A 24,198-nucleotide genomic window follows, 5' to 3' on the forward strand; every position below is an offset into this window, starting at 1 on the left:
TCTACAGACTGGGCTCCTTGTAGGGCCAGGGTACCTAACGAAGGCAACTGATGTCTCTCTTTGAAGTCTGGGAATACAATGTTTATTAAAAAATTCCGCTGTTTCCAATAGAAAATTTTCAGTGGATCACAGCCCATTAAAAACTTAAGTCTCGAAATCAAAGCAGTAACAAAAAGGCATTACATATTGCTTTCAAGGTCACTAGACATAAATTCTTCAGGGTCACAAGTTTAAGGGGAAGTAGCTTCATCTTTTGTCTTGTTTGCTGGTTGCCTGTTCAATTAAAAGCAGCCGTTCCAATGCACATAGCTGAAAAGCTAAGAGGAGTCCACTGGGAATCCCAGTTCTTTCAGCAGTGGCATTAAATGACTATGCTTCTTGCACTGTGGGAACTCCCTCTGTCCTGCAAGAGAAAATAAAAGATTCAGGAACAAGGAAAGACGGATGGAAAACATGCTTCTTTCTACCTGCTCTGAGCACCACAACAAAACCACCCGTACATCCCAGCTGGTTCTAGAGCTCCATTTCCTTAAAAAATTCAGAGGGGAAAGTTGTTATATGCAAAATGCAGTCCTTCTTGAAGGCTGCCACCTGGTAAAATACTGCATGTAGGCAGTAATGGACATTTAACTTTTTTTTTGTTTTTTTTTTAAAAATCCATTTTTAAAGAGAGAACATGGTGTCTCAGAAGCTAGCAATTGGATATGAAACTTCTCACACACAGGATGCTGGCTGAAATATACTCCCAGCATGAACTGGCAAGATGAGATGCAAACAATAGCTATTCACTGCCCATATAACGCAAATCCAGTCCTCAGGAGCTGCAACAAGGAAGTCACTCTCACCCACCTGGCCTGAAGGATCACGCGTTTCCCACCACTACAGCCACCCGTGATCTTAAAAGCCTGTTTCATGCAGCTTCAGGCATCTTACCTTGATGCTAGCACACAGAACCCCAAATGGCTCTAAGTAGGGGCAGAATTGAGAGGGTATAACATGTCATCCCTTGTGGGATGTGATAGGTGACCTGCTTTATTTCGCTTCTCACTTTGTCCCTGAACACACTAGAGCCATGCAACACACGTTTGAAGGCAGGGAAACAGGTTGCAGAAAGTAACAATCATTCACTCCCAACCCCAGAACCCAGCTCTTCCCTTTGGCGGGAGGGCAAAAAGGGCAGCTGACTCACCGACCGCAGTCCCACACCGTCCCTGTGCTTGCTGCCCCGATCTGGGATGATTTCCAGCGAGCGGTAACTGGGGGGTTTGTCTTCTGGCCAGTCCCGAGACCGATTGCGCCGCCTGCGGTTGGTTGCTGGGACGTGATCATGCTCTTCTGAGGAGCTCCAGGAGCCCCGGCGGGACGGAGGAGAGTAGCTGTGCCTCCGCTGACCTGAGCTATTGCTCCTCCCGGCGTGCTGCTGGTACTCTCGCCTCCCACCACGATGGTGGCCAGGGCGCTCCCTGGGCTCCTCCGAATAGAAACTGCAGCTGCTGCTGCTGCTCTTGCCCCTCTCAGTCCGGCGGGGGGGTGATGCATCCCGCCTGGAGTGCTGGGGCCTGCTGGTGTAGCCACCTGTCCTCTGCCGCTGCGGATAATCCTCTCGCTGCCTGTCCCGGGGCTCCCGACTGTAGCTGGAACGAGAATCCCCACTGGACGGCAAGGGCCACCTCTGATTTTCCCTCCTGTTCTCTGCTGCTGAATCCCAATGCCTGTGGCTGCGGGCATCTCTGGGTGGCCGTGAGGAGTTGCTGCCCCCATGGGAGGAGGGGACGCGGTCGGCGAGCGGAGGAGGAGGTCCTGGTAGGCTGCGCGGCACCACCTCGGAGCCCAGGGAGGACAGCAGGCTGGGCTGCACAGCCTGTCGCTGGTGGGGAGGTGGCTGGGGCTGCGACAGGCTCAGCTTTTGGATTTCAGACTCCAGGTAGTCCAGAACACCATTGTTAGGGGCAAGTTGAGCTGGTGGCTGCACCAGCGGGAGGCTGTTGTGCAGAGACACATCTAGGGGTAAAAGCACAAGGGAATGCAGCAAGTCAAGGAGAAGCAATAAAGAAAAAAAACTCATGTTTTTGGCTAAATCCCTTCTGAGCCTCTCTTCTCTTCCTCACTGCAAGAGCTCTTCAAACTCAAGCACTACATCTTACCTTGGGCGGTTGTAAAGTGTAGTAACTGGTAAGTTGCAGCCAGGATCTGTGTTTTGAGCAGCACAGAGGCAAGAAATCAAAGTCATCCAGAACACCAAGAAACATGTTCAGAGAGGAACAGTTTTTTTCCTACAGCATTGACACCATTTTTTTCTTAATATATTTTTTTTTTTACATTAGAGAAAGTTCGGTGTTTCCTCCTAGATTTCACTGAACTGGAAGTAATATGGATCAATACTGCAAAAGATTTTCTTGTAATACAAATGCACATGAACACACACGTTTCTTCACTAGGAAGCTGGTGCTGCTCTGGAACAGTTATCCACAAAGGTCATAGAATCGCCATCCTTGCAGGTTTCCAGGACTCAGCTGGACAAAGCCACAGCTAATATGACTGAGTCTGGAGTCAGTCCTGCTGTAAGCAAGAGCCAGCACTAGATGACCTTAGAGTTCCCTTCCACCCAGCACCTCTAAAAATTCAAAGTTGACCTGAAACATGCTAAGAAACAGCCTGAGGAATTTAGTCGTTCCTTGTACTCTGCCAGGATGCACATACATTTCCTCCAGAAGTCTCAGTGCATTCTGTCTTACAATTATATTGAAATCCCCTAATTTTCTGGGGTTATTAAATGGTATAGCTGAGTAAGTTATTTTATTACTTATTTCTCTATAGCTTCATATACTCCATCTTTCCTCCTCCATTAAGGCAGAAACATATACCACTGATGTAGGATTTTGGGGCAGAACGTCTAGCAAGTTCTTCTGTGTTCAGTAACGAGTCCTTTATTCTTCACTGCTTGCAGGCTAGGTCTATTGCACGGGAGGGAGTTTGCCCTCAATCATATGAAGACTAGACATTTGATAAGAACTCAAACAAATTGCACCTCTCTTGTCATGTCAATGTTGGCTATAAGGAGTTGACCGTGACCAGTACAGCAGAACAAAGAGACAGTACCCTCCTCTACCACACGAAGGGAGATAAGCTGGGTATATTTACCCTGCAGTCACTGTGGGGTAGCACAAGCTATGCCTTAGTTAGCATTAAACTACTTCTCTGGCACTGAGTCTAGGAGGACACTTAAGGCAGATATCCTGTCTTTATCCACCCAGGCAAGTCTAAAGAGCAGATGTTGCACAGCTGTCATGCTAGGAACATCTTCCTCGCTTCTGCAACAGAGAGGATGAAGCCTCACAGCTGAACCTGCCTGAGAAGTGTCCTGCTTCTCATCCTGGTTTCCCTCTGAAACGATACCCGTGACCTCACCTCGTTGCAGTAGAGGGTTCAGCTGGTAAGAGGAAAGTTGCGAGTTCCTGTCGCCACCTCTGTAGAACACGTTAGGTGGCATCCAAGGCGCGAGTGCCTGAGCCTGCTTCACGAACCGATGCCGTTCCAGGGCTGTAAAAGAGGAAGAAAGCTTAGGGCAACTCCCCCTAGCCCAGCTTGCAGTACACATGCCATTTTGCTTGACAAGACTACAGTCTTTGAATGTGATCGGGTACGTAAAATTCACAGAATGAAAAGCTCTTGCCAACCGGTGACAAAGGTTAAAAATAAAGAATAGGAAATTTCAACACAAAGTTGTATGGCTTCAAAAAGGTACCTAAAACTGAAGGAAAGGGTTACTGCCAGACATTTAGGGTACATTTCCAGGAACTGGGAACAAATAGCACTATGATTAAGTACACAGCACGTAACCAAATGCAGGGCTTCTGCCTGCCATCTCATTATGAGTACAGTTGTAGAAAGTTGTGAAATAACAGCTCAGACAGCAGGACATATAGCACACTTTTCTCTCTTAAAACTCTTTCAGTTTTCCATTGGTCCTCCAGAGCTAAATGAGACCTTTCTTGCCCCCTTCATGTAGGCTTTATCCAGATCTTATCTTCCACACCACACTCAGAAGCCTTAATTGTTTCCTCTCTGTTCCACACACAAAGCACTCAGAGATGCATTGTCCAGCTTCTCCCTGTCTAGTTTTTCAACTGCTTTTGTTGTCTCTCTGTTTTACTTCAGCATGACTGCTAAACTTAAACCCCTTTGGACAGGGTGGTCAAATTAGTGAACAAACTAAATTTCCTATTCTCAGCTGCAATGTCCTGTGAGACCAAAGAGCAAACTCTATGGAAATTCCTCTCCCTCGTTATTTTTCTGCCACTAACTCCAGAGCCCTACACCAAGGTTCCAATCCCACTTCACCTTTTCAGTACTTCCATCTCACCCCTACAGAGACAGTCCTACCACCTCTGTCTTCAAAACCATCATTCATTGATGCTTTTTTTTTTTTTTTGGGGGGGGGGGGGGGGAGAATAGATAAAAACATCTTAAAGAAACTTACTCCTTCCACCATGTACAATCAAAACTCAAGAGTACCAGGAAATTCTGCAAGCCCCAGACCTTACAAAGCCCAACTCTGCATGGTTTGTCTTTCACTACTCTGTGAAACTTTTCTGTAATTGGGACTTCTGCAAAATTTCTCTTAAATGGCTTCTCTGAAGCCTCAGAAGAGGCAGAATTTCACTGCAGCCTCTTCTCCTGTAAGGCACTAAAAGCACATTCTTGCCCACACATTTCAGAAGACAGGAATGTAATTGCCTTTGAGACATTTAAATATGTCTCAAATTTAAATATGTCCCTCTGATAAATCTGGCTGAAGTTGACAAAATTAAAAGTTACTGGAGGGGAAGAGACTGGGGATAGACAGGCTGACTACGTAAGTCTTCCTTCTTTAAGAAACCAGGCTACAGCTAAGCTCCAATTAATTCTGCCCCCTGGGTTCATCTGTGGCAAGCAACATTTAGACTGCGTGCTCTTTGGGTCTCAACTCCTCCCTTCATCTCACGTGGCACTTCATTTCTTAAACAGATGGTACATATGCCTTCCGTCAGCAGTTTCACTAAATTTACACGGAGCATCACTTGTGGCATAACAGGGACTGACCATGCCTCTCCACACAGCCTTTCCTTTCCCCCCAGTTCGTGCAGCTCCACTTTGTTCTTCACTCCATGCTATTTCCCCCTCTCCAGCTTGGCTCCAAACAGAGCGAACTACACAGCTGGGGGCTTCAGGGGGTTTAATCCAAATACTGTGATTTTTCTTCAAAGCAGTGTGGCCTGAGGTAGCAGTTTTCAATAATTTTATGTCAAAATTCAATCGTTACTTTTTTTTCCCCCAAGGGATTCTCCTCCAGTTCAGCTTTTAAACTTGGAAGGAAGAGGGAAAACAAAATGAAGAGGCATAAAAGGAAGAGAAAGGCCTTATCTGTTCTTCTCCCAGCCCTCTGGTTATCACCTTGAGAATGTTCTAGCACCTGCTGAATGCACATCCCTGGGCTTTGAATGCAGTCTGGCCTGAGCAGTGAAAGGCTCAGCAGCTACAAGCATAACAACTGCACTGCAGGTTCTCCTCCTTAGGGTATGAAAGCACTTGCTAGGACCAAAGTAGTTCTGTGCCTGTGATTCTCTGATCTATCCCTACAGTTGAATAAATGCAGAATTATCCAAGACTTCCTCCAATAACCTCATCTTCTCTTCGTCCTCCAGATACTTTGCCTTCCAGTTTGAAACTGATACTGGAACTCACTGAACTACGCACTCTGGTTCCCTTAAAAAATGGAGGTAAAGTTACAGATCTCTTTTCTAAAGTGCTTGTGAACATATTTATCTTCACCCTAGTTCTAAAACATACCTGCTGAAAAACTCTGGCAGGATGTTTTGTTGCTTCTTCCACCCATTCCCTGCAGAGAGTTTGTTCTTTACCTTTGACAGACTTTACAGCTGCCAGGACAATAATCCAATTCTAAAAAAATTACTTTCCAACTTATTCAGACTCTAGTGCAAATACATCCTTGTGCACCAATTCATTAGTAGGAGAAGTCCATGGAAGAAAAGGAACTAATAGGAACAGAAGGAGGTCAAACAAGTATTTACCACAGTATCTGTACTAGCAGAGTTTTCACAGAGTTTTCCATGGGGAGTATAATTGGTTTGCCCCTGGGGCATATTTAATATTTCTGTAACACCAATTCTGAATTACCCAAACAAATCACTTCTATTACTAGGTTCAAAATCACGTTAGCTGATGACCTGACTTAAAACATCCAGAATTACTTTGCCTCAGTGTATTCTATGCCCATTCAGCAGACCTAGGCTACCCTCTAGTGGCCAGTAAGTGGGAAGAAATCAACCACAACTTGCACTGTAATTCTAAGATTTAACTGAGAATTTTTTTGCCTTCTCTTCAGTTGTGCGGAACCGTTACGCCTCAGGACTGGTTTTTGAGATGCTTCCCATATCAATCTTCTTTTGTTTTTTAAGTCTCCAATTCATTTCCTGAAGGCCAAAAAGTCAGTCAGGTGCAGGATGAAGTGAAGGAGCACTAAAGCAAGGGAGCAATCACAAGGATCCCTTGCAAAGTGGATGATAAAGAGGGCAGGCATCTGGGATGGAAATCGCAGTCACAGAATCCAGCAGCCAGTCAAGGAGGCTGAACCTGTACCTTCTCTCGTGAGCAGGGTGAGGTTTTGGGAACCGCACAAGAATCTCATGTTTATCCTAAGCAGGAGGCAGGCAAGACAAAAGCATCACCCTGGAGCACGCCATCATCTCCTACAGAAAAGAAAACCCTCCAAAAAAGCTCATGTGTTTTCAGAATCCTTTTTTGATGAAAACTAGGAAGTCTGGAGGTGTGAGTCTTTCATGTCTATCACCTCTCTCCCCTCATGGAAAGTAATTTCATTGCCAAATTTGCTTAGCGTCCTCACCATCATACGTTTCACTTGACAGCCCATAAAGCCTCAGAAAGCATTTTGTTTGGTTTTGCCTTTAGCAAATGAGATAGTCTGGTGGCTCTTTGCAAAGGCTAAACAGATTAAACTTCCATCTAAACCTCTCACAGGTGCTTCTTTTAGCTCTTAGAAAGCCTACTAACACCCAAGGTATACCAAGTAATTCTTTTGCAGTTAAAAGGAAACCAGAAACACAGCTCCTTGTTCACAAATCTTCTTGCAGCATCCAGGGAAGAATCTGATGATTTCAGTGGTACGTAAATGCATTTGCTGCATTTTGTTTCTATCAAATTGTGTAAACTGTGGGGGTATTCTACCTTGTGTTGCTGATAAGTTTCAGAAAACATTTGCAGTGTTGACCACCACGACAGACCATCTTTCTCACTTCCTTCCCCCCATAAAACAAACAAACAAACCTTTTTCTTGTGAAAGAGGTATGTCCAAAAATGACAATAAGAAACAAAAATCCAATTTTTATACAAGTACCTCTCAGAGCAACACACTTCAAGATTAGGCCAGTTTGGAGAGTAACATCACAATAAGGACAAGGTATTTGTTTGCCTTCCTCGTGTGCACAGGCATGAGAACCACAAGACAGAGATGAAAACAGTCTTGAGCTACTCACAAAAGGCCAGTGACCATGCCCTGGATGACATGGGCAAAGCTGGCAATGAGGCAGTGGGGACGAACTCCTGAAAGTAGGATGTGGAGGTGCAAGATGGGATCCACATCCCTAGCTCCCCTTCTCTCTCTGTCTCTAATCTCAAATGAAGTTGTTATGAACGTTACATTGCCCAAATAAATGTCTCAGTCTATACGGACAATGAACTGGAGGGAGAAAGTGGAACTGAGCAAGCTGCATCTCAGGCTTTTCTCTTTGCAGAAGCCATGAACAGATATTTGCTGGTACCTCACCTTCCTCATTACAGCAGCAGCGGGTTGGGCAGCAGACACACCGAATGTGGCAGCAGCAATACTGGGGGCAGCACTGGCACCAGCATATTCCTATCAGCGAGAGGAGGATGAGGCCACCGAGGACGATGAGGAGTACTGTGAGCCAGTCTGTGGAAGAAACGGAGAGAGAAAGAGGATCCTTATGTACCTGGGCACAGAAAATTACAAAGTACCTCTCCACCACTGGAGAAATCTTTGGGTGGAGAAGAAGTGAACAGGAGATATCTGCTACCCAGGCAACAGAGCACTGGCACTTACGCAGCACAATTAGCTTAACTTCTTTGTCTGGATCGCCTGAGGTATCTCCTGGTGCTTCCACAGTGCAGTAGTACACGCCATGGTCCCACCACATGACCTCACTGACGACAAGGTCTGCCCCTGTGGAAGAAGGACTGAGAGGTCAGCAGACTATTTGGGACTGACACTTTCAGACCCCACTCTAGGAGGGTCATCTGCCTGCAGCCAACATTTAGTACTGCATCTCCCCTCTCCCCAAGGGTAGCCATCACCTTCAGACAATCCCCTCTGAGACCACTGAGAACTTCTGTAAATAGCAGTAACTGCCAGTTCTTTTCTCTTCATCTTACTGGAAGGCAACGATACTTAAAAGTGGGGCTAATTCTTTGTGCCATGAAAATACCAGAGTGCTACCAGGTGATGGGTGCTAAAACGGATGCTGCCAACACTGGTTTTGGAACAGAGATCATAGTCCCCATTAGGTCAGACATCCCAGTAGCTCCCTGGCAGTAGCAACAGCTACTGCTCCAGGGGCAGCATGGAGTGGACAACTATGCAGTACTTGTTAGAGGAAAACTGTTTTCTTGGCTCCGGACTCCTCAGCTTACCTTTGCCCTTCAGCGAAATGCTCAGACATCCTCAACTCAGCCTTAGTTTGTAATACCCCCAGCACCCTTGGGCCAGCTGGGTACAAGGGAGCTGGCCCTTCATAATACTTATTCCATTGCCACCTCACAGAGTACGTATGGCTCCAGATGGCAGCCACATTTATGCTTCTCATCACTTAACAGGCCCAGCTATGGGATAGTTACTGAGCTCATTGCCTGCCTGTGAGGCCAAGCCACTTACGGTTCTGAATGGTGATCTTCCGTTGCCGGTAGTCCACACCCAGCACAGGCTCATTCTGTCCATATTTCTGGATGACAACGCGCACCTTCCGCTGGCTGTCATTGCAGTCATCAGAAGGGTCCTGGCCAAGAGCTAAACCGGCCTGGTACGCTATAAACACATCACCAGAAAAGATGCCAAAAGTCATTATTTCAAATTTAATTTTCTATTCCCCTTGTAAGCAGTACAAAAACTTCTTGAAAACTCTTGAATGCACATGTGCATTTGCTTTTGTTCACTAATAGAAAGCATGGCTTCAAAAGGGCAAGGACAAGTTGCTTTGGGGTGCTTAAAAGCAAAAAGAGGTAGAGCCACAGGAATGGCAGATTTTGAGAATGTAGGAGCTGCAGTGGAGATAGCTCATGTGCTCACAACAGAAAGAACAATGGAAAGAAGCTAATAATGGTAGGGAAAAGGGCAGGTACCAATGTGAAGACAAACTGCAAAGAAAAAAGTCACAGAACTCCCAGGACTACTGGAATAAAACCGTAAGTGTGTTTACCAAACAAAGTATCTAGACATACATGAACTGCCATAGGAATTATCTCCCTGTCCCTCCTGTATGCCATTACATGTTGTGGGGCTTCTAAAGACAAAAAGAACCCATCATCTGGGTTCCAATCCAGTTCAGGATTATGCGGAGAGGCCCAACAGCATTAACAGAGGACTAGAGGCAATTTCTGTCTCTCTCTTGAGAGATTCATGTTATAATCTAACAGCCAGGCATTTGGGAGCTGAGATTTGAGGAGACAGCATTCAGACAGCATTGTCTATTTGCAATGAAGAGAAGAAAGGACAAATTGTGAATTAATTTTTAAGGGCAAAATTAATCTAAGGTTGACCGTCTTAAACCTACCATCTTAAGAACCATAAACATCCCTGAAACAAGGCTGCACACACCACAATGTCTGCACGTGGAGAACTGCTGCAGGTACTAAATGCTAGCACTTAGAAGTCTTTCTGCCCTCCAAAGCACATGTATTTCTTCCTAAAATCAGTAACACCCAGTAACTGGACTCTAGCTCCAACCCTGTGCCCCATCATGGAATCATCAAGTCCACCTGTTGTGGGACCCTTGCTTTCAAATAAGCAGAAGCAGGAGGGGCTGCCAAGTTTGAGATGTGTCAAACACAGCTGAATCTCACTGCCTGCTGGTATGATGACGAGGAGGACAGATGAACTGATTTGGCTGGGGTTTCTATGAAACAGGATCATAAAGCCTTGACATTGCAGAGAAAATCACAGACATAACCTCTTTTTCTTGGAGCCTGGGGAAATACCACCAACCAGACCTGGCTTGTGGTTAGGAAGAGGTCAAAAGCCTGTATTCCCGAGTAAGTCTGCCTGCCCCTTGTTTTCCATTTGAAAATCTCCATTTGCCCCTTCTTTTTCCATTGCTTTTGGAGGACACCCCTGACACTCACAGGCTGAGTAGTAGTCGAAGATGGGGTCCTTGCAGAAGGATTTGAAGCGCCAGGTCACCACGACATCCTGCAGCTGTGCTGAGGTGCTGTAATCACACTTGAGGATGACGCTGGCAAATAAGGTGGTGTAACGCTCAGTATCTGGCACGGTCACCAGCAGGGAGAGACAACCTGCAAACAAGAAAACAGAAGGCAGTCAGCCCTCAGGAGCAGACATCACATCACAACTTTCACTCTGGACCAGACCCACAACTGAAATAACGCTTCTCTTTACCTCACATGGGCGTCTACAACACCTCATTTTAACGAAGCTGTTGTTGTGCATGGTTAGAACTCATTCACAAAAACTTCCACAGCATTTTCTACCCAAGCAACAGCATCCACTAAGCAAGTTTTTACGAAGTTTCTCATAAGCTATGCTTTATTTTAGCCACACTCCAGAGACATTTCTATCTTGTTTAAACTTTGATAATAGAGTAAGTTGTGCTTGTCATAAACAATAGTGAAGTTATCACCAGTTGCCTTTGATAAGGCAATACAAACAGCGCAGAGTGAGTGTAGGATGCCCTGTTTGGAATTCATCCCAGAGAACAAGGCATGGCTTATAGTACTATGCTAGGTGCTTTCTTGACTGAGGAGCATGACAGCAGGGAAGGAGGGAAGGAAAGGTTGAGGTCTGGAGGGCACCAACCAAAAGGGTCACGAACAAGCACTTGATTTGTATTGCGTATTCAAAGTCTTTCCCTTTATTCCATATATTTAGGATAAGCACAGGGATAAGGGAATATATAATAACATCTGGATCGCATCTGAAAGCATCCTTCTTCCACTGTCCTCTTAGACTGCATGGAGTATGCTCCAGGCAGTTTCCACCAGGTAGAAACCATATAGCTGGAGGTGCAGCATTGCCTCAACAAGTCGTTGCAGTAGGATACTGGCAGTGCAGTGCTTGCTCAGTTTCTAGCTTGAAGTAAGACTCTTGGCCAGCCAACTCGAAGCACAGCAGAGAGAGCTCTTTTGCTTAAAAAATGCCATGTGAACACAGAGAGGACCTGGTAAACTCTGAGTTCAAGGCTTTTCTGAAAAATAAAATATACACATGGACACTTAAATACAGAAATAGCAGCAGCTGTGCAGAATTCCAGCAAAAGCAAGGCTAATGTAATTTTTACAATGCTGTAGCAAGACAAGGGCTGGTGATTAGTTGCAGTGGCTCTTGTTTAATTGCATTGTATGTTAAGTTGTATGCACTTTGTTTCTGCTTTTGTTGTGAAGCAGCTGATGCACAGGATCTGTGTGGGAAACCACAAGAAACCAAACCAAAATCCGAACCCTCAAAACCTTGATGTTGACGGCAACCAAAAGGATCTTTCCCATAAGAATTGTGACCTGCTGAGGCTCGTGGAAAAGCAAAACCCCCGTGTAACTTTCACTTACTGAAACCAAAGCTCTGTTTGAAAGGGCTCCTTTCAAACCCCGGAGGCACAGCGATGGTTTCGGTCCCCAAAAGCAGATCCCAAGCTCCCAGACCCCATGTGGCCGAGGTGCAAGAGCCCTCCCCCCGTGCCTGTTCCCTGCCCCGAGGCGAGGCCGCTCCCTCCTGGGCCGGGAGCCGGCCGCACCTTTAGGGCACCGAAACCAGCCCGTGCGCCCTGCTGGGCCGGGCACTGCTCCTCCGGCCTGCCCCAAGAAAAGCTCAGGACCGGGGCCAGGCCACCCTAACCCCAAACTGGGCAAAAAGGGGGCGACCCCATGCCCCCAGCCCCAGCCCGCTCGCCCCAAAGTGTGCCGGGGGGGAGGAAGGGGAGGCTGGCAGCCCCCATCCCACCGCCCCGCTGCACTCACCGGCCGGCAGGCAGGCCAGCAGCAGGCAGGCCAGCAGCAGGGCCATGGCGGGGCTTCTTCCTCCTCTTCCTCCTCCTCCTCTTCCTCCAGCACCGGCCGGGTCTGGCCCGGGTCCTCCCCTTCCCGTGCCACCTGTCCCCTCCCTGCCGCCCGCCCCCGCCTCCTCCTCCTCCTCCGCACCTGGGCGGGCAGATACTGGCCTCACAGCTTCAGGAACCGCTTTAAAATATATACATATTACACATACGTATAATACACATATATATTTATATATATATAGTGTGCAGGTGGTGGTGGCTGACAGCCAACCTCCACAGCGGGAGGTGGCAGGTGGCTGCTCTCCTGGAGCTCAGGTGGAGGCATTTTGCTCCTGGAGCTCTGCGTTTGCAGATTTCTTCCCCAGAAACTACTGTGAGAGGAAATCTGGTGTGGAAGGGCTCCCACCTGTGCCCAGGAGCATTTCAGCCCCATGTGGGAGCTGTGGGATGCTGGGGAGTGTTGGTGTGGTCTTGGGCTTCTTAGTGGCTCTGGTAGGGCCATCGTTGGGGTCACACCTTTAGTGGCTGTTGTTTCTGGAGGAGATGGCGAGGACGGGGTTGAGTGCTGAGCTGAACTGTGCCCACAAGGCACTTTACACAGGTGTGGGATGACTCCTGAGGGCACTGCACCCGCACCACGCCAAGCAGCACCCCTCCTGATGGCAGCCATGGGGCAGAACTCAAGCCACCATTATCCATGGGAGAAATGGATACGGATGGAGACCTCAATACAGATTTTTGTACGTGCTTTGCTGTCTTCAGGAACACCGACCACCGTGTGGGAGCAGGAGCAGGTAGGAAGGCAGCCCTGCGCTGTAAAGCTCGCCTCATTTCAACCACGTTCGTGCATGCAAATACTTCAAGAAATATTTGAAAACGCTGAAAGTTTGGGGAGTCAAGTAGGTTTTCCGCTTATTTTTTGAAAAGGCTGCCTGACAGGTATCTTCCTTTTCCAAAAAAAAAGCCCCAAGCCCACACAAACCCCTCTCTAAAACATGGTGGGAGCAGCGCCGCCCTCGCCGCCCCCCGAACTACATCTCCCATGGTGCTCCGCGCGCCGCTGGGGCCGTTGCCTGGAGACCGCGGACGCCGCGCTGGAGCCGGCCCCAGGTAGGGGGCGGCGGGGCTGGGCCCGTCAGGGGCCCCCCCTGCCCTGTGGGCACCCCCCTGCCCTGAGGGCAGCCCCCGGCCCCAAAATCCCGGCAGTAAAACACGAGGGGAGCTCTGCAGCGGGCATGGGCGACCCCCTGCTGCTGAAGAGTGGTGGGCTGTGTTGTTTTTGCCTGTCTGGGTGTGAAGGGGCGGTTAATTTTACTGCCCGCTGCAGCTCGTTTTTATGGCTTTGCCCTAGTTAATGAGTAGCCGCGGTGATACCGCTCGCTCCGTGTTTTCCTTTAATAGGAAACCAGTAACTAACCTTTATTCGCAGGGGCAGGCTCTAATAGACTCGTGATCATGCAAAGGGCTGGGTTAGTCGCCGGGCTGGACATCAGCGTTTGGTTTGATTTCTCCCATTGCGTAGGAAAATGCTTTGAAGATCCGCAACAACAGCCTGGCTCTAAGCAGATCTCTCCCGTCCCCTTCTTTTCTCTCTCTGTTGGGTATCAGAAGAGATAACGAGGCTGTAATAAAGGTGATGTGTCTCAATCCTTCGTTGCAGCCCTGTCCTCGCTGCCTCAGTCTCTGGCTAGTAAATATTTTATATGCTTTACCTTAATTGCTGCAGGAATTGGTGTTGTCTGTTAGTCTCATCTCAAGTCTCGTATTATAAGAGACAGCACTACTCCATTATGAAAAATGATTTCCTTGGGATTTTGGGTTGATTGCCTGGCACTGACTCTTAATAGTAAATTTTTGGTAATGCAGACACATAGTGACACACCGATGGGACTCGATAGCTAAAGCCTCATATATTTGTGTATATAAGCGCTTTAAAGATCTTGATTTCTTTTTGAGTGAAGTTAAGCTTTGAAAAACTCTGTTGTTTGCACACGTTCCTATCATTGGCCCAGTAAAGTGCTGATGTGCTGTGATGTGGTCTGAAGGCTAAAAGGAATTCTTAGTTGTTGAATAGTGTGGTGGTTTTCATTGAAAAAAAATAAAAAAATAAAGGAAGAGGCAGAAAAAATTTCTGAGAGAACTATATCTTGAGTTAAACAAGCATGATTTGACAGATAGGGAGAAATCTGACATTTCCAAAGCAGAGCTAGACTTGGGGAAGACGCTTTAGCGTGGGACAGATGAAAAGCATGTAATTCCCCATGGCAGACAACTCTCACGATAGCAGAGTGTTTCAATCCTTAGGTCAGTGTTTCCTCCAGGCCAGAAAGACAGCAGTGGCCAGCCCATGAAGCTTATAGTACTGTGCTAAAAGGAGTCAGGACTGGAATCAATACAGGGAAACAGAATCCTAGGATCAGCTGAGTTCCTTCACGATGAATAAAGGCATAAATGAAACAGTTGCCTGAAAAGAGAGTTCTCTTAATGTCCAAGTTTACTGAGAATTTGTGAAGAACCTTCTGTGTGTCAGGATTCTGTGTGGCAGCAAGATTGCCAACGAGCCATCTTAGTTTTGAAATAACTGAGAGAACATACCTGAATGAACGTATTTCTCCATTCTGAGGCGATCTACGGCTTTTGAGAACGTAGCCAAGAGAACAGCAAAATTTCATTTTCCCTTAAATTGCCTAAGTTCACAGTTTGTCGCACTGGTCACTGAATCAAAGAAAACCTGAATTCACTCCTGAGTGAGTTGTCAGAAAGCAAGGCGGTAGAACTCATGTGGATCTGGTACAGCATTCTAAGTCAGTTTGTTGAATTACTAGGATTGGAAGGGAAAAAATAAAAGCATTGTGGTCAGGCATACTGTACGATTAGAGTTGACAAAAATTTCTGATTACCAGCCTGTTTTTTCCCCGCTAGAACTGTCATAGTCGCTTTACTTTCCACTATCTCGGTTTTCAGTATCAAAAGTCTTATTTCTAGGCTATTTAGGAAAACTTTCTTGTGAAAAATATACAGGAAAATAAAATCAGCATTCAGAGAGATGCATGCCTTTGTCACAGTGAACGTGCATGGAAGTTTTCTTGGATCAGTCAATCCATGAAACCCAGAATCTGCAACAAAAGTGGACATCCCTCTCTTGAACCTCCCCACAGTCTTAAAATCAAATTAAATTATTATTATTATTATTATTATTATTATTGGCACAGTGTTTGAATGCCATCACAGTAACATGCACAGTGAACACTGCAGTAGCTTTCTATGACTGGAACCCAGATACCGATGCAGGCAGAAATGTTCAGACCCTCTTTCAGCCTAAAGCATTTTCCAGAGTTGAATTAATTTATAATGAAAACTACTCCTAGTCTTAATTTTTAGAAGATAAATGATTGCTAATTAGTTACAATAATTTGAAATGTTATAGCACTTTTCTCTATGGATATCAAAACACTTTGCTAAGAAGGGTAAGTGTTATTATCTCATTTTTCACAAGAGATAAGCGAGACAGCCAAAGGTGAAACTGCTGCAGCAAATTGTTCACATCGTTACAGGGTTTGGAGTGAGAATCCAGGTCTCTGAACACTCCACCATATATTTATGCAACTAGTGTGAAACTATTCCTTCAACTGCAATGATATCAGTTCTACTAGCTCACAAAAAAAATCATGAATTTCATTTAAATGTTTGGAGATATATTGGAATTGCTCTCTTTTGATTTGTTTTCTGAATTTAAAACTTTCTGCATGGCTATTTTCAAGTCTTTCTCAGCATTCCCGAGCGGTAAAAGCTCATTTTAAGTCTTAAATGAAATTATGCAGCAAAGTCAGACTCTGGAAAAGCTTCAGAGCCTTCAGATGAAGATTGTGGGTTGACCATGTAGTGACATGAATAACACATCTGCTACATTTCTTTGCCTTCACTGTCTTTCTGGAGGGTGGCATTATGTTTGGACGCTTTGTTTTTCATGAAATACCTGAAAAGACTGAGACACCTCAAAAGATCTTTTTTTTTTCAAATGGCTTCTGACTCAATGCCAGAAACAGGAAATGCATTTTTAGGGACTTTCTCTTGCTATTGAAGTCCAACTCACACGTACAAAGAAATTCACTTTCATTCTGGCTATTCTAAATATTTAGATTTCTTTTCATTCAACTAATGAATTTCCTGAATTCTGATCATATTTTACAGCTGTAGTATTTGTACAAAATTGCTCCCATGTTCATTTTAAGGTGGTTGTTAGGTTTTTTTTTTTGTTTGTTTGTTTTTGTAACAGAGACCATATTTGAAATCAAAAAGTGAACAAATTTAGAATAAACACAACATTTATCTTCTTTGGCTTCTTTCAGAGAAATTTATATAAATGATCAACGTGCTTGGTTTGTGTTTGAAAAATTCCAATTTTCCCACCCCAGAGGACAGGGGTAACTAGGGAAATTGTAGCACTCTGAAAATAATAGTCTGAAAGCTGAAGAATTGATGGAGGGAGTTAGTTAGGCAGTTTATTTTTTTTTTTTAAATTGTGTTAATTTTATTAACTCAGTATAGAATGTTTTGAAGAAAGTCTTTTTTTTTTTTTTTTAAGGATTCATCTCTTCTGCTTCTCCATTCAAGATGTCTGATGATCCCAGAATATCTGTCTACTGATATTTTTATGAAGTCTACCAGAAAGGTGGAAGAACAGCTTTGTTCTCTCAGAAACAAATCTCACCCCAGTACCCTAAATAGAAGCCCAAAAATGTGTGAATCTCTTGTTTCCCTTGTTACACAGTATTTAGATGAAAGTCTGTCTGTAGCCATGTACACAGAGCCCAGAGGTTTAAAAACTGAAACAACAAATTCACCCTGTAAAGTAGGACAAATCCTAGGATTATTCATATTTGTAGTATACAGACAGAACACAATTATATTTGGGAATCTCAGAGCATTTGAGAGGAAATGAAAATAGTCTACCTGGCAGATGAAGGCAAAAATACTAGCAATTCCTCTTTACTGCCACCAGGTAAAGAAGACATGTCATCTCCAGGTGAACAGGAGGGAGCAGATGAGAAGCCAGCAGAAGGTACACAGGCAGATCCCAGTGGTGTGCGTGAGTAATTTCTGCTGTTATACAATGATTCCAGTAGTGAACCTACAGCTGCTTCTGTCCAGTGTCTATTTTAGTCCACCCTGCATGTCATCTAACATGCTAGATTTAGATAGTATGGGTAACAGAATCCAGTAGTGAGTCTCCTGTGGATCTTTGAAAGATTTTTGATGCTTACGTTGGCATGTTACTTTGGCATTTGTTTGATCTTTCTATTATACCTTTTTCCTGTTATGGGATGTGTTTCCTTCCTACCTCCTCCTAAGTTTTCAAATACAGTCATCTGAAAGCAAGCTTCTGCCTATACTTGATGCTAAACAGCAGGAAGTCCATCTTTGGATAGAAGGGATTTTTTTATTTTATTTTTTTTTAATTTTTACTACTATAGAACTGTATTAAATTAGTCAAATGAATTCATACCCAAGAGACAATGATCCCAATTTTCCTTTGCAGAAGAAAGCAGAACTAGTCTTCCAAAGGAGTCACCACCTGCAGAGGAACAAGAGGAAGATGTGGAGGAAGGGGTATCAGACATAGAGAGCATTGGTGGGTACTGCTTTCCACTGAAGAGATGTTGGCTTAAACTTAAATATCCCACTGCTTTCTAGTTTTCCTTTGGATGCTGTTGTTATAAACAGCATCTCAGACCGGTGCCATCACATTGCAGCTGAGTTTCACTGCTCATTTTCTTTGGCTTACCTCATGTACTTCATTTTATTCCTTCCCCTTGCTGGTATCTGACACCTCTGTTGGGTGAGAAAAGAAATTAGATAAGATTAAAAGCTTGCAAAATAGGTAATAGGAATTCAGTCTGAGGTACCTAACTTGAATGCACTTTTATCAAGTATGCATTTTCTGGGACAATGATATCTTATGGTGGTCTGCTGTATGTGAAAAAAGCAGAGTATGTACTTTTACTAGTTTTCTATGATTATGTACATTCAGTAGCTGCTGAAAAAAGATATTTGCAATACTATTTGGTTTCTAAAGCAGTGACCTACGCACCAAAGAAAGCTGAACTACTTCAGTACTAAAACCAATGTTCTTTAAAAAAAAAATCTCATTTTTTTTTTCCTGTAAGTTCTTCAGATTTGATTATTTACAGTGAAGTCTTTAAAAGCTGGAGTGAGGGCTTGCTATAGGCTGTTCAGGCCAGGTTGTCACTAAGACAAAATGCCCTCATTTTCAGCTATGCTGATCTATGCTGAGTATAAATTTTCTTTATATTCACACTTTTGACATGCAGCAGATGATTTGGAAGAAGAAGATAGTACTGAAGTAGCCCCAGAGGCAGAAAAAAGCCCTGAGAAGATAGAAAAGAAAATATCGGAAACTTTCTTCTATAACAGTGAAGATGTACATTCACGGCCATTTGTCACTGAAGACTCTGGGATACCAATTAACCTTCTTACTCTTGAGTATCCTTTCTGTTCAGTAAAATTGTGCAGATTTAAAGCTAAGGATTTCTTAATATGTGTTCTTAAAATTGTATAATATGGAGTACCCTGTGTGGTGTTAGTAGGATACCTTTGGTTGAAACAGTTAGGAATCCTGACCAGTCATGGTCCTGGATGAGTTTAATCTTCAGCATTTTCTAGACCTCATAAATATTACTTATTAGGCATAATTATTACTTTAGTAAGTAATACCATAGGACTAGATCAATCAAGGTAATGTGATTAGGCAGAGAACTAGGTAAGAATATCCCCAGCAAAGCTCTGCCTTTATATACTGTTGTTCCCCAAGCAGCTGGGGTGAGTACACAGCTGTGTACCTCATATTTCTTCACAGAACTGCTAAGGAGGAAGTGCAGAAGAAACTATGTAGATTTGTAGCTTGCTGCTCAAAAGACCTAGGCTGGTTGAATGAAGGAAGTGATGCCAATCAATTGAGAGCTATAAGTTCTTTGGTAGGTACAGTCAATTGGATATGATATGTGACTTTCACAAGTGTTGGTGGGTTTCTCTGCAGACAAAGAGAAGTTGCTGTTGAAGACTGGATTTCCCCTTCTCTACAAATGCCTGTAGACATTAAAGAAGTGAGCCTGAGTAGCTCCTTAGTTTGAACTGTCAACTGTAGAATTGTTACGACTAATCCGATGCACATTTCTTATACTTGAAAATGGATTGCTGAACTGGTAGAATATGAATTCCTTGCAGCCCCAGATTGTCCAGCAGAGGCAAGAAGTGTACCCTGTAATGGAGATAGAAGGATGGATCACAGGTTTTAGAAGGTCTATACTTCTGCCTTCCCCTCAGTTATAGAGACTTGATATAGTTTACCTTCACTGTATATTGAAGAAAACTGTTGCCATCAGCCTTGTAGTCACCTGGCTAAGTATTCGTCTCAGTATTGACTTAAGCATTTCTGTCCACTTAGTAAGCTTTTCTAGAAAGCCAGTGTCAAAGCTTTTCCTTATTACATTCTTCTCAGACATTCTTTTGGATATGACTGCAAAAGAAGCGTAAACCTGATGGCAATGGACAGCCAAACACTGCTATATATAGCAGGCAACCAGGTAGTGCTCCTGGACCTGAAAACTGAATCTCAAAGTTATCTCCGGAGCAGCAGTGGAGGTGGAATTGGGTTTATAACGGTATGGCTTTTTTTTTTTTCTTTTCTTGTTTTAGGATGCTAGTCCCTCTCTATAAAGTGGCATGGTCTCTTGATTGCTTAATGGAGTATTCTGTAGTTGCACATATACATATGAAAATGGTATGGATTAAAGGGATGTGTAGACCATGCAGTGCAAGCTACTTAGCCTGTCAGTATGATTGGCAGAGCACAAATATCTCTGTACCTGTCTCAGGCCCAGGTACCTTAAAGGACTGACATGTGTCAGCTAGGATTCATTTTAGCCCCTATTGCATGCATATTTTCTTATTTTAATATTTTGGCTCATCAACTTTTTTTCTTGAACACTTGAACTTCTCCTATTCACAGCTGATACTAATTTAGTGTCTTGCCTGCAGTTAAAATTTAGAAAATTAAGTATCTAGATAAATGAAGAGAAGAAGTATCTTGCTTCACTCTAGTAAACTCCAATGAAAAGCCTGAATCTCAAATGTTTTCTCTGGTTTTGTGGCACCTTTCCCTGTGAACAGCTCTGCCATCTCTCAGTTGTATTCCGTGTGAGCATGTTGTATTCCATATGAGCAAGGCTTTCAGGATACCAGCCTCAGATTGTTCTGCTCCATTGTAAGCAACCTTTCATTGAGAATTAAGGTACATCTATCTTCAGAACAACATAATTCAGGTTGGCTTTTCTGTGGCTTTCCACGTAGATGGCTGCTGATCCAAATGATGCACATGGTACAAGCAGCCGGTGGGTTGAGTGAGGTAGAAATAGCAAAAGGATGTATAATAAAGGAGATTATTGTACAGTTTCACAGTTTGTCATGATTCTGCAGTATATGCACAATAATTCCATTTTGTGTGCATAATGGTTTTACCATTGTGTTTGTATAGTGACTTTATTCTGGTATTGAGTAATAGATTGGCAGTTGTTCAGGACAAACATACAGAAAAATGCAACCTGGTATTTAAAGCAATATCTTTTGACTAATGTGTGAGCAAATACAATGACTTAACTGTCAGAATAAAGACAAAGATGTCATTACAACATGCAACAGGACTTTTTGTTTTTTTCAAGGCACACCCTACTAAGCAGTACTTCGCAGTAGGAGAAAAAGGAGAGAAACCAAACCTCATCATCTACGACTATCCTTCACTGAGGCCCTACAGAATTCTACGAGGTAGTGTAAAATGTACTATTTTCATTTTACACAAATGGGCCAGTGTTTATAGATCCCAGCAGATGGAGTAGTGGTCCACTTTAAGTTTAGAAAGAATTACAACCCTTTTGTACTTCCCAGCAGAATAGGAAACACTGGTTTCCAGCTTTTTCATTATTGGACTGGAGAAAGCCTTTATTCAGTAGAAATAGCCAACTGAGAACTATTAAGTAGTAGGAAAAAAAAAATCTGCAGTGAACATTGAGCTCCTTTTAAACATATTTTCCTATTGTTTTTTTCCTCTTTTCCATGCATGTGTGTATTGGGGCTTGTATGTTTCTTCAGGTGGAACAGAGAAAGCCTATGTCTTTGGCGATTTCAACCGTGCTGGCACTTTGCTGGCCAGTATTGGAAGCAGCCCTGACTACATGTTGACTATCTGGGACTGGAAACAAGAAAAGATTGTGTTAAGGTCAAAAGCTTTTTCACAGGATGTTTACAGGGTCACATTTTCTCCTGATAATGAGGAACAGCTAACTACAGTGGGAGTAGGACACATCAGGTACGTTTGCCAATTATGATTAATATGTATCAACTCTAAAGTCATAACATCTAGATGGTGACTAGCAGGAATGTATTGTTAGCAAACGTGCACCAGCAGTGAATGTTATTTTACCTATTGCAATTACAAAACCAAGAAAGTTCTTTAAGCCACTGATACCACCAAAAACTCACACTGAACTTTATGAAAGATATACTTCCACATACTGCCTCCTTTGGTAAATTCATGGATTCTTTTCTAATAAAAAAAAAAATGAGAGCTTCAAACTTTATCATAGAGCTTCAAAGCTATTCCTATTTATAAAATAAATAAAATATATATTCCTATTTGTAAAATAGGAATATATAAAATTCCTATTTATAAAATAAATAGGAATAGCTTTGAAGATCTATGATAAAAGTTTTTGCTCACTGAGATTTTACAGTCATGCCCCAGTTCATGGTGGTACTTGTATGAAATTTAGCAAGGGACTTAGTCCCTTGGATTTACAAAGTTGAACATCATACAGTGGAGATAGTAAGGCTATAATAGACGTTATTATGATTACATGCATTGGTTGTATCAGGAAGGATATAGCTATGGGTGTTACACTTACTTATTTTAAATAATAGCGTAGTCTTCGTTCTATCCATGCCAAATCCTCCTCCCACGTTTTTCATAGAGGTAGGCTATGGAAAAGTTTGTGAGGTTACAAAGTTATATCTTATTTTAAAAAGAAAAACCCAAGGTCTCCTGTGAAAAAAGAATAATAAATGAACATCATAAAATGACATCCCTGGTAAGATTATTATTATGTCTGAGAGAGTAAAGAGCATGTCTAGGAAGCCTTGTATCATAGAGGAATGTGTTTTCTATACTCAGGTTCTGGAAGATGGCTCTCACATTCAGTGGTCTCAAGTTGCAAGGAGCTTTGGGCAGGTTTGGAAAAACATCAGTGACTGACATTATAGGGTATGTGGAGCTACCTGATGGCAAGGTAAGTCAGAACAAGTTTAATTGATTTTGTGTTCCCTCTCAGGTTTTGATATAAAGTCTACTGAGTTAGTTGGAGAATTACTATTTGCTTCTAAGTGATACGAATTAGACCCTCAGTGCACTGCTCTGATAAGCTAATATTGACATTAATTTGCCAAAGAAAATGCTTGCATTGTAATAATTGAAAAGTACGGTTAATATTGTAGTTCCCAGACAAAAGATCTCTGTTGGCTTAGAGCTGGGGTTTCTCTAATGGGGTAGTGAAAACCTTAATGTACAGAAATAAAAAGTGTGTTAGCCCTAATCTCAACCATTTCAGTGCATGTAAATGATGTCGTATTCCTAAAAAGGTGAATCGTGTCTCCCTTTACACCTTCTCTTGGAAATATCTGTACATTGCTATTAATTTAATGCTTTTGTACAAGGAAGCCACAAATGTTAATCATATTTTTGCATATATTTCTGTATGGTTAAGTGCAGGTGCTTAAGTGCTTCTCTTCCTTTGCATTGAAGGTTATCTCAGGGGCTGAGTGGGGCAACTTGCTGCTTTGGGAAGGGGGCCTCATCAAAGTAGAGCTCTGTCGAGCTGGACACAAGCCTTGTCACAGTGGCCCTATCACCCAGTTAGTTTTGGACGAAGGAGAACTTACCACTGTTGGGCAAGATGGCTTCATTCGGGTGAGTTCTTTTGCTCTGCCTTTAGGTGTGCACATTTTTGGTCAGGAGGTGGAGCTCATTTATAGGGGCATTTTTCCATTACAGTTGCTTTATGAGAATGTATTCTGTTCTAAAAAAAAAAAAAAAGTCAGACACGTCTCCAGTGTAAATATTTGAATCAAGTATTGTTTACACAACATTTTCTGTTTCACAGTGGTAAAAAAAAAATAAATAAATCACCTTCTACTAAAATAAATCAAAATAATTTTCAGTGATTCTCTAAAAGCTTTGGTCTTCCCTGCATTCTAACACTTTTTTTCATATGTTGTTTTGATTAATTTTTATAATTTTCAGACGTAGTAATACATTGGTGTTATTTCAAATGATAAATTATGGCAATACTTGAAATAAATTTTCTGATTATTTTAATGCTGAGGTTATTAAAGTTATTAGTTAATTTCTATTTCATTTTATCTCTGAGATCCCTGCAATGAAATAGAGGAACAATCAAAAGAAAAAGCATCAGGCATCCTGAAGTTAACACACAATTCTATAAATTAAGGTCAAAATGGTTTGCGTATCTATACCAGTTTCTGATCTCATCTGTCAATTGTCAAGGATTTTGCTATTTTGTTTACTTGCTCTTTAAGGGAAGACGTGTCTTCTGCTCATGTTTTATAGACCCAGATAATCATCAGGAAGCTATTCTAGACAACAGAAGGTTCCAAACACCCCGTTTTTGTTGTTGTATTTCATAAATTAATCTTAGCCCATTAGGAAAATTCACCTGATTCCAAGGTGCCAACTGACTTATACCACAGAGAAGAACATGGATGTGTTGGATTTCCCATTCTTTCTTCCGTGCTGCCT

The 24,198-nt window shown here is 43.2% G+C and overlaps 2 protein-coding genes across 7 annotated transcripts in view; one reads left to right on the forward strand and one right to left on the reverse strand.

The window, feature by feature from the left end:
- Nucleotides 1-59: 59 nt before the first annotated feature.
- On the reverse strand, nucleotides 60-23,458 carry ILDR1 (immunoglobulin like domain containing receptor 1). Of its 2 annotated transcripts, XM_072044369.1 has the most exons (13): nucleotides 23,322-23,458; nucleotides 22,292-22,428; nucleotides 18,100-18,146; nucleotides 17,821-17,889; nucleotides 14,910-15,135; nucleotides 13,732-13,908; nucleotides 10,432-10,602; nucleotides 8,969-9,118; nucleotides 8,141-8,260; nucleotides 7,844-7,990; nucleotides 3,409-3,540; nucleotides 1,190-2,001; nucleotides 60-403 (listed from the first exon to the last, which is right to left on the reverse strand). In XM_072044369.1, exons 5-13 carry the CDS (start codon nucleotides 14,929-14,931, stop codon nucleotides 362-364), a joined length of 1,773 nt encoding a protein of 590 aa, XP_071900470.1. In that variant the 5' UTR covers nucleotides 14,932-15,135; nucleotides 17,821-17,889; nucleotides 18,100-18,146; nucleotides 22,292-22,428; nucleotides 23,322-23,458; the 3' UTR covers nucleotides 60-361. The 2 variants fall into 2 exon arrangements, with proteins under 2 accessions (XP_071900470.1, XP_027305398.3); XM_027449597.3 differs by lacking the exons at nucleotides 13,732-13,908; nucleotides 14,910-15,135; nucleotides 17,821-17,889; ... (1 more) ...; nucleotides 22,292-22,428; nucleotides 23,322-23,458 and adding an exon at nucleotides 12,277-12,433.
- Nucleotides 12,721-24,198, forward strand: part of CFAP44 (cilia and flagella associated protein 44) — a 41,781-nt gene continuing 30,303 nt past the window's right edge. Inside the window, exons 1-10 of one of the 5 annotated variants that reach the window (XM_072044330.1) lie at nucleotides 13,383-13,424; nucleotides 16,900-16,986; nucleotides 17,317-17,403; nucleotides 17,854-17,946; nucleotides 18,647-18,818; nucleotides 19,834-19,996; nucleotides 21,053-21,155; nucleotides 21,480-21,696; nucleotides 22,558-22,672; nucleotides 23,185-23,349. In XM_072044330.1, the coding sequence (XP_071900431.1) occupies nucleotides 17,328-17,403; nucleotides 17,854-17,946; nucleotides 18,647-18,818; nucleotides 19,834-19,996; nucleotides 21,053-21,155; nucleotides 21,480-21,696; nucleotides 22,558-22,672; nucleotides 23,185-23,349 (1,104 nt within the window). In that variant the 5' untranslated portion in view covers nucleotides 13,383-13,424; nucleotides 16,900-16,986; nucleotides 17,317-17,327. The other 4 variants (XM_072044335.1, XM_027449594.3, XM_072044337.1 and 1 more) reach the window with 4 other exon arrangements.

This window comes from Anas platyrhynchos, chromosome 1 (assembly GCF_047663525.1).
Source record: "Anas platyrhynchos isolate ZD024472 breed Pekin duck chromosome 1, IASCAAS_PekinDuck_T2T, whole genome shotgun sequence".
In the NCBI taxonomy this organism is placed as follows: Eukaryota; Metazoa; Chordata; class Aves; order Anseriformes; family Anatidae; genus Anas; species Anas platyrhynchos.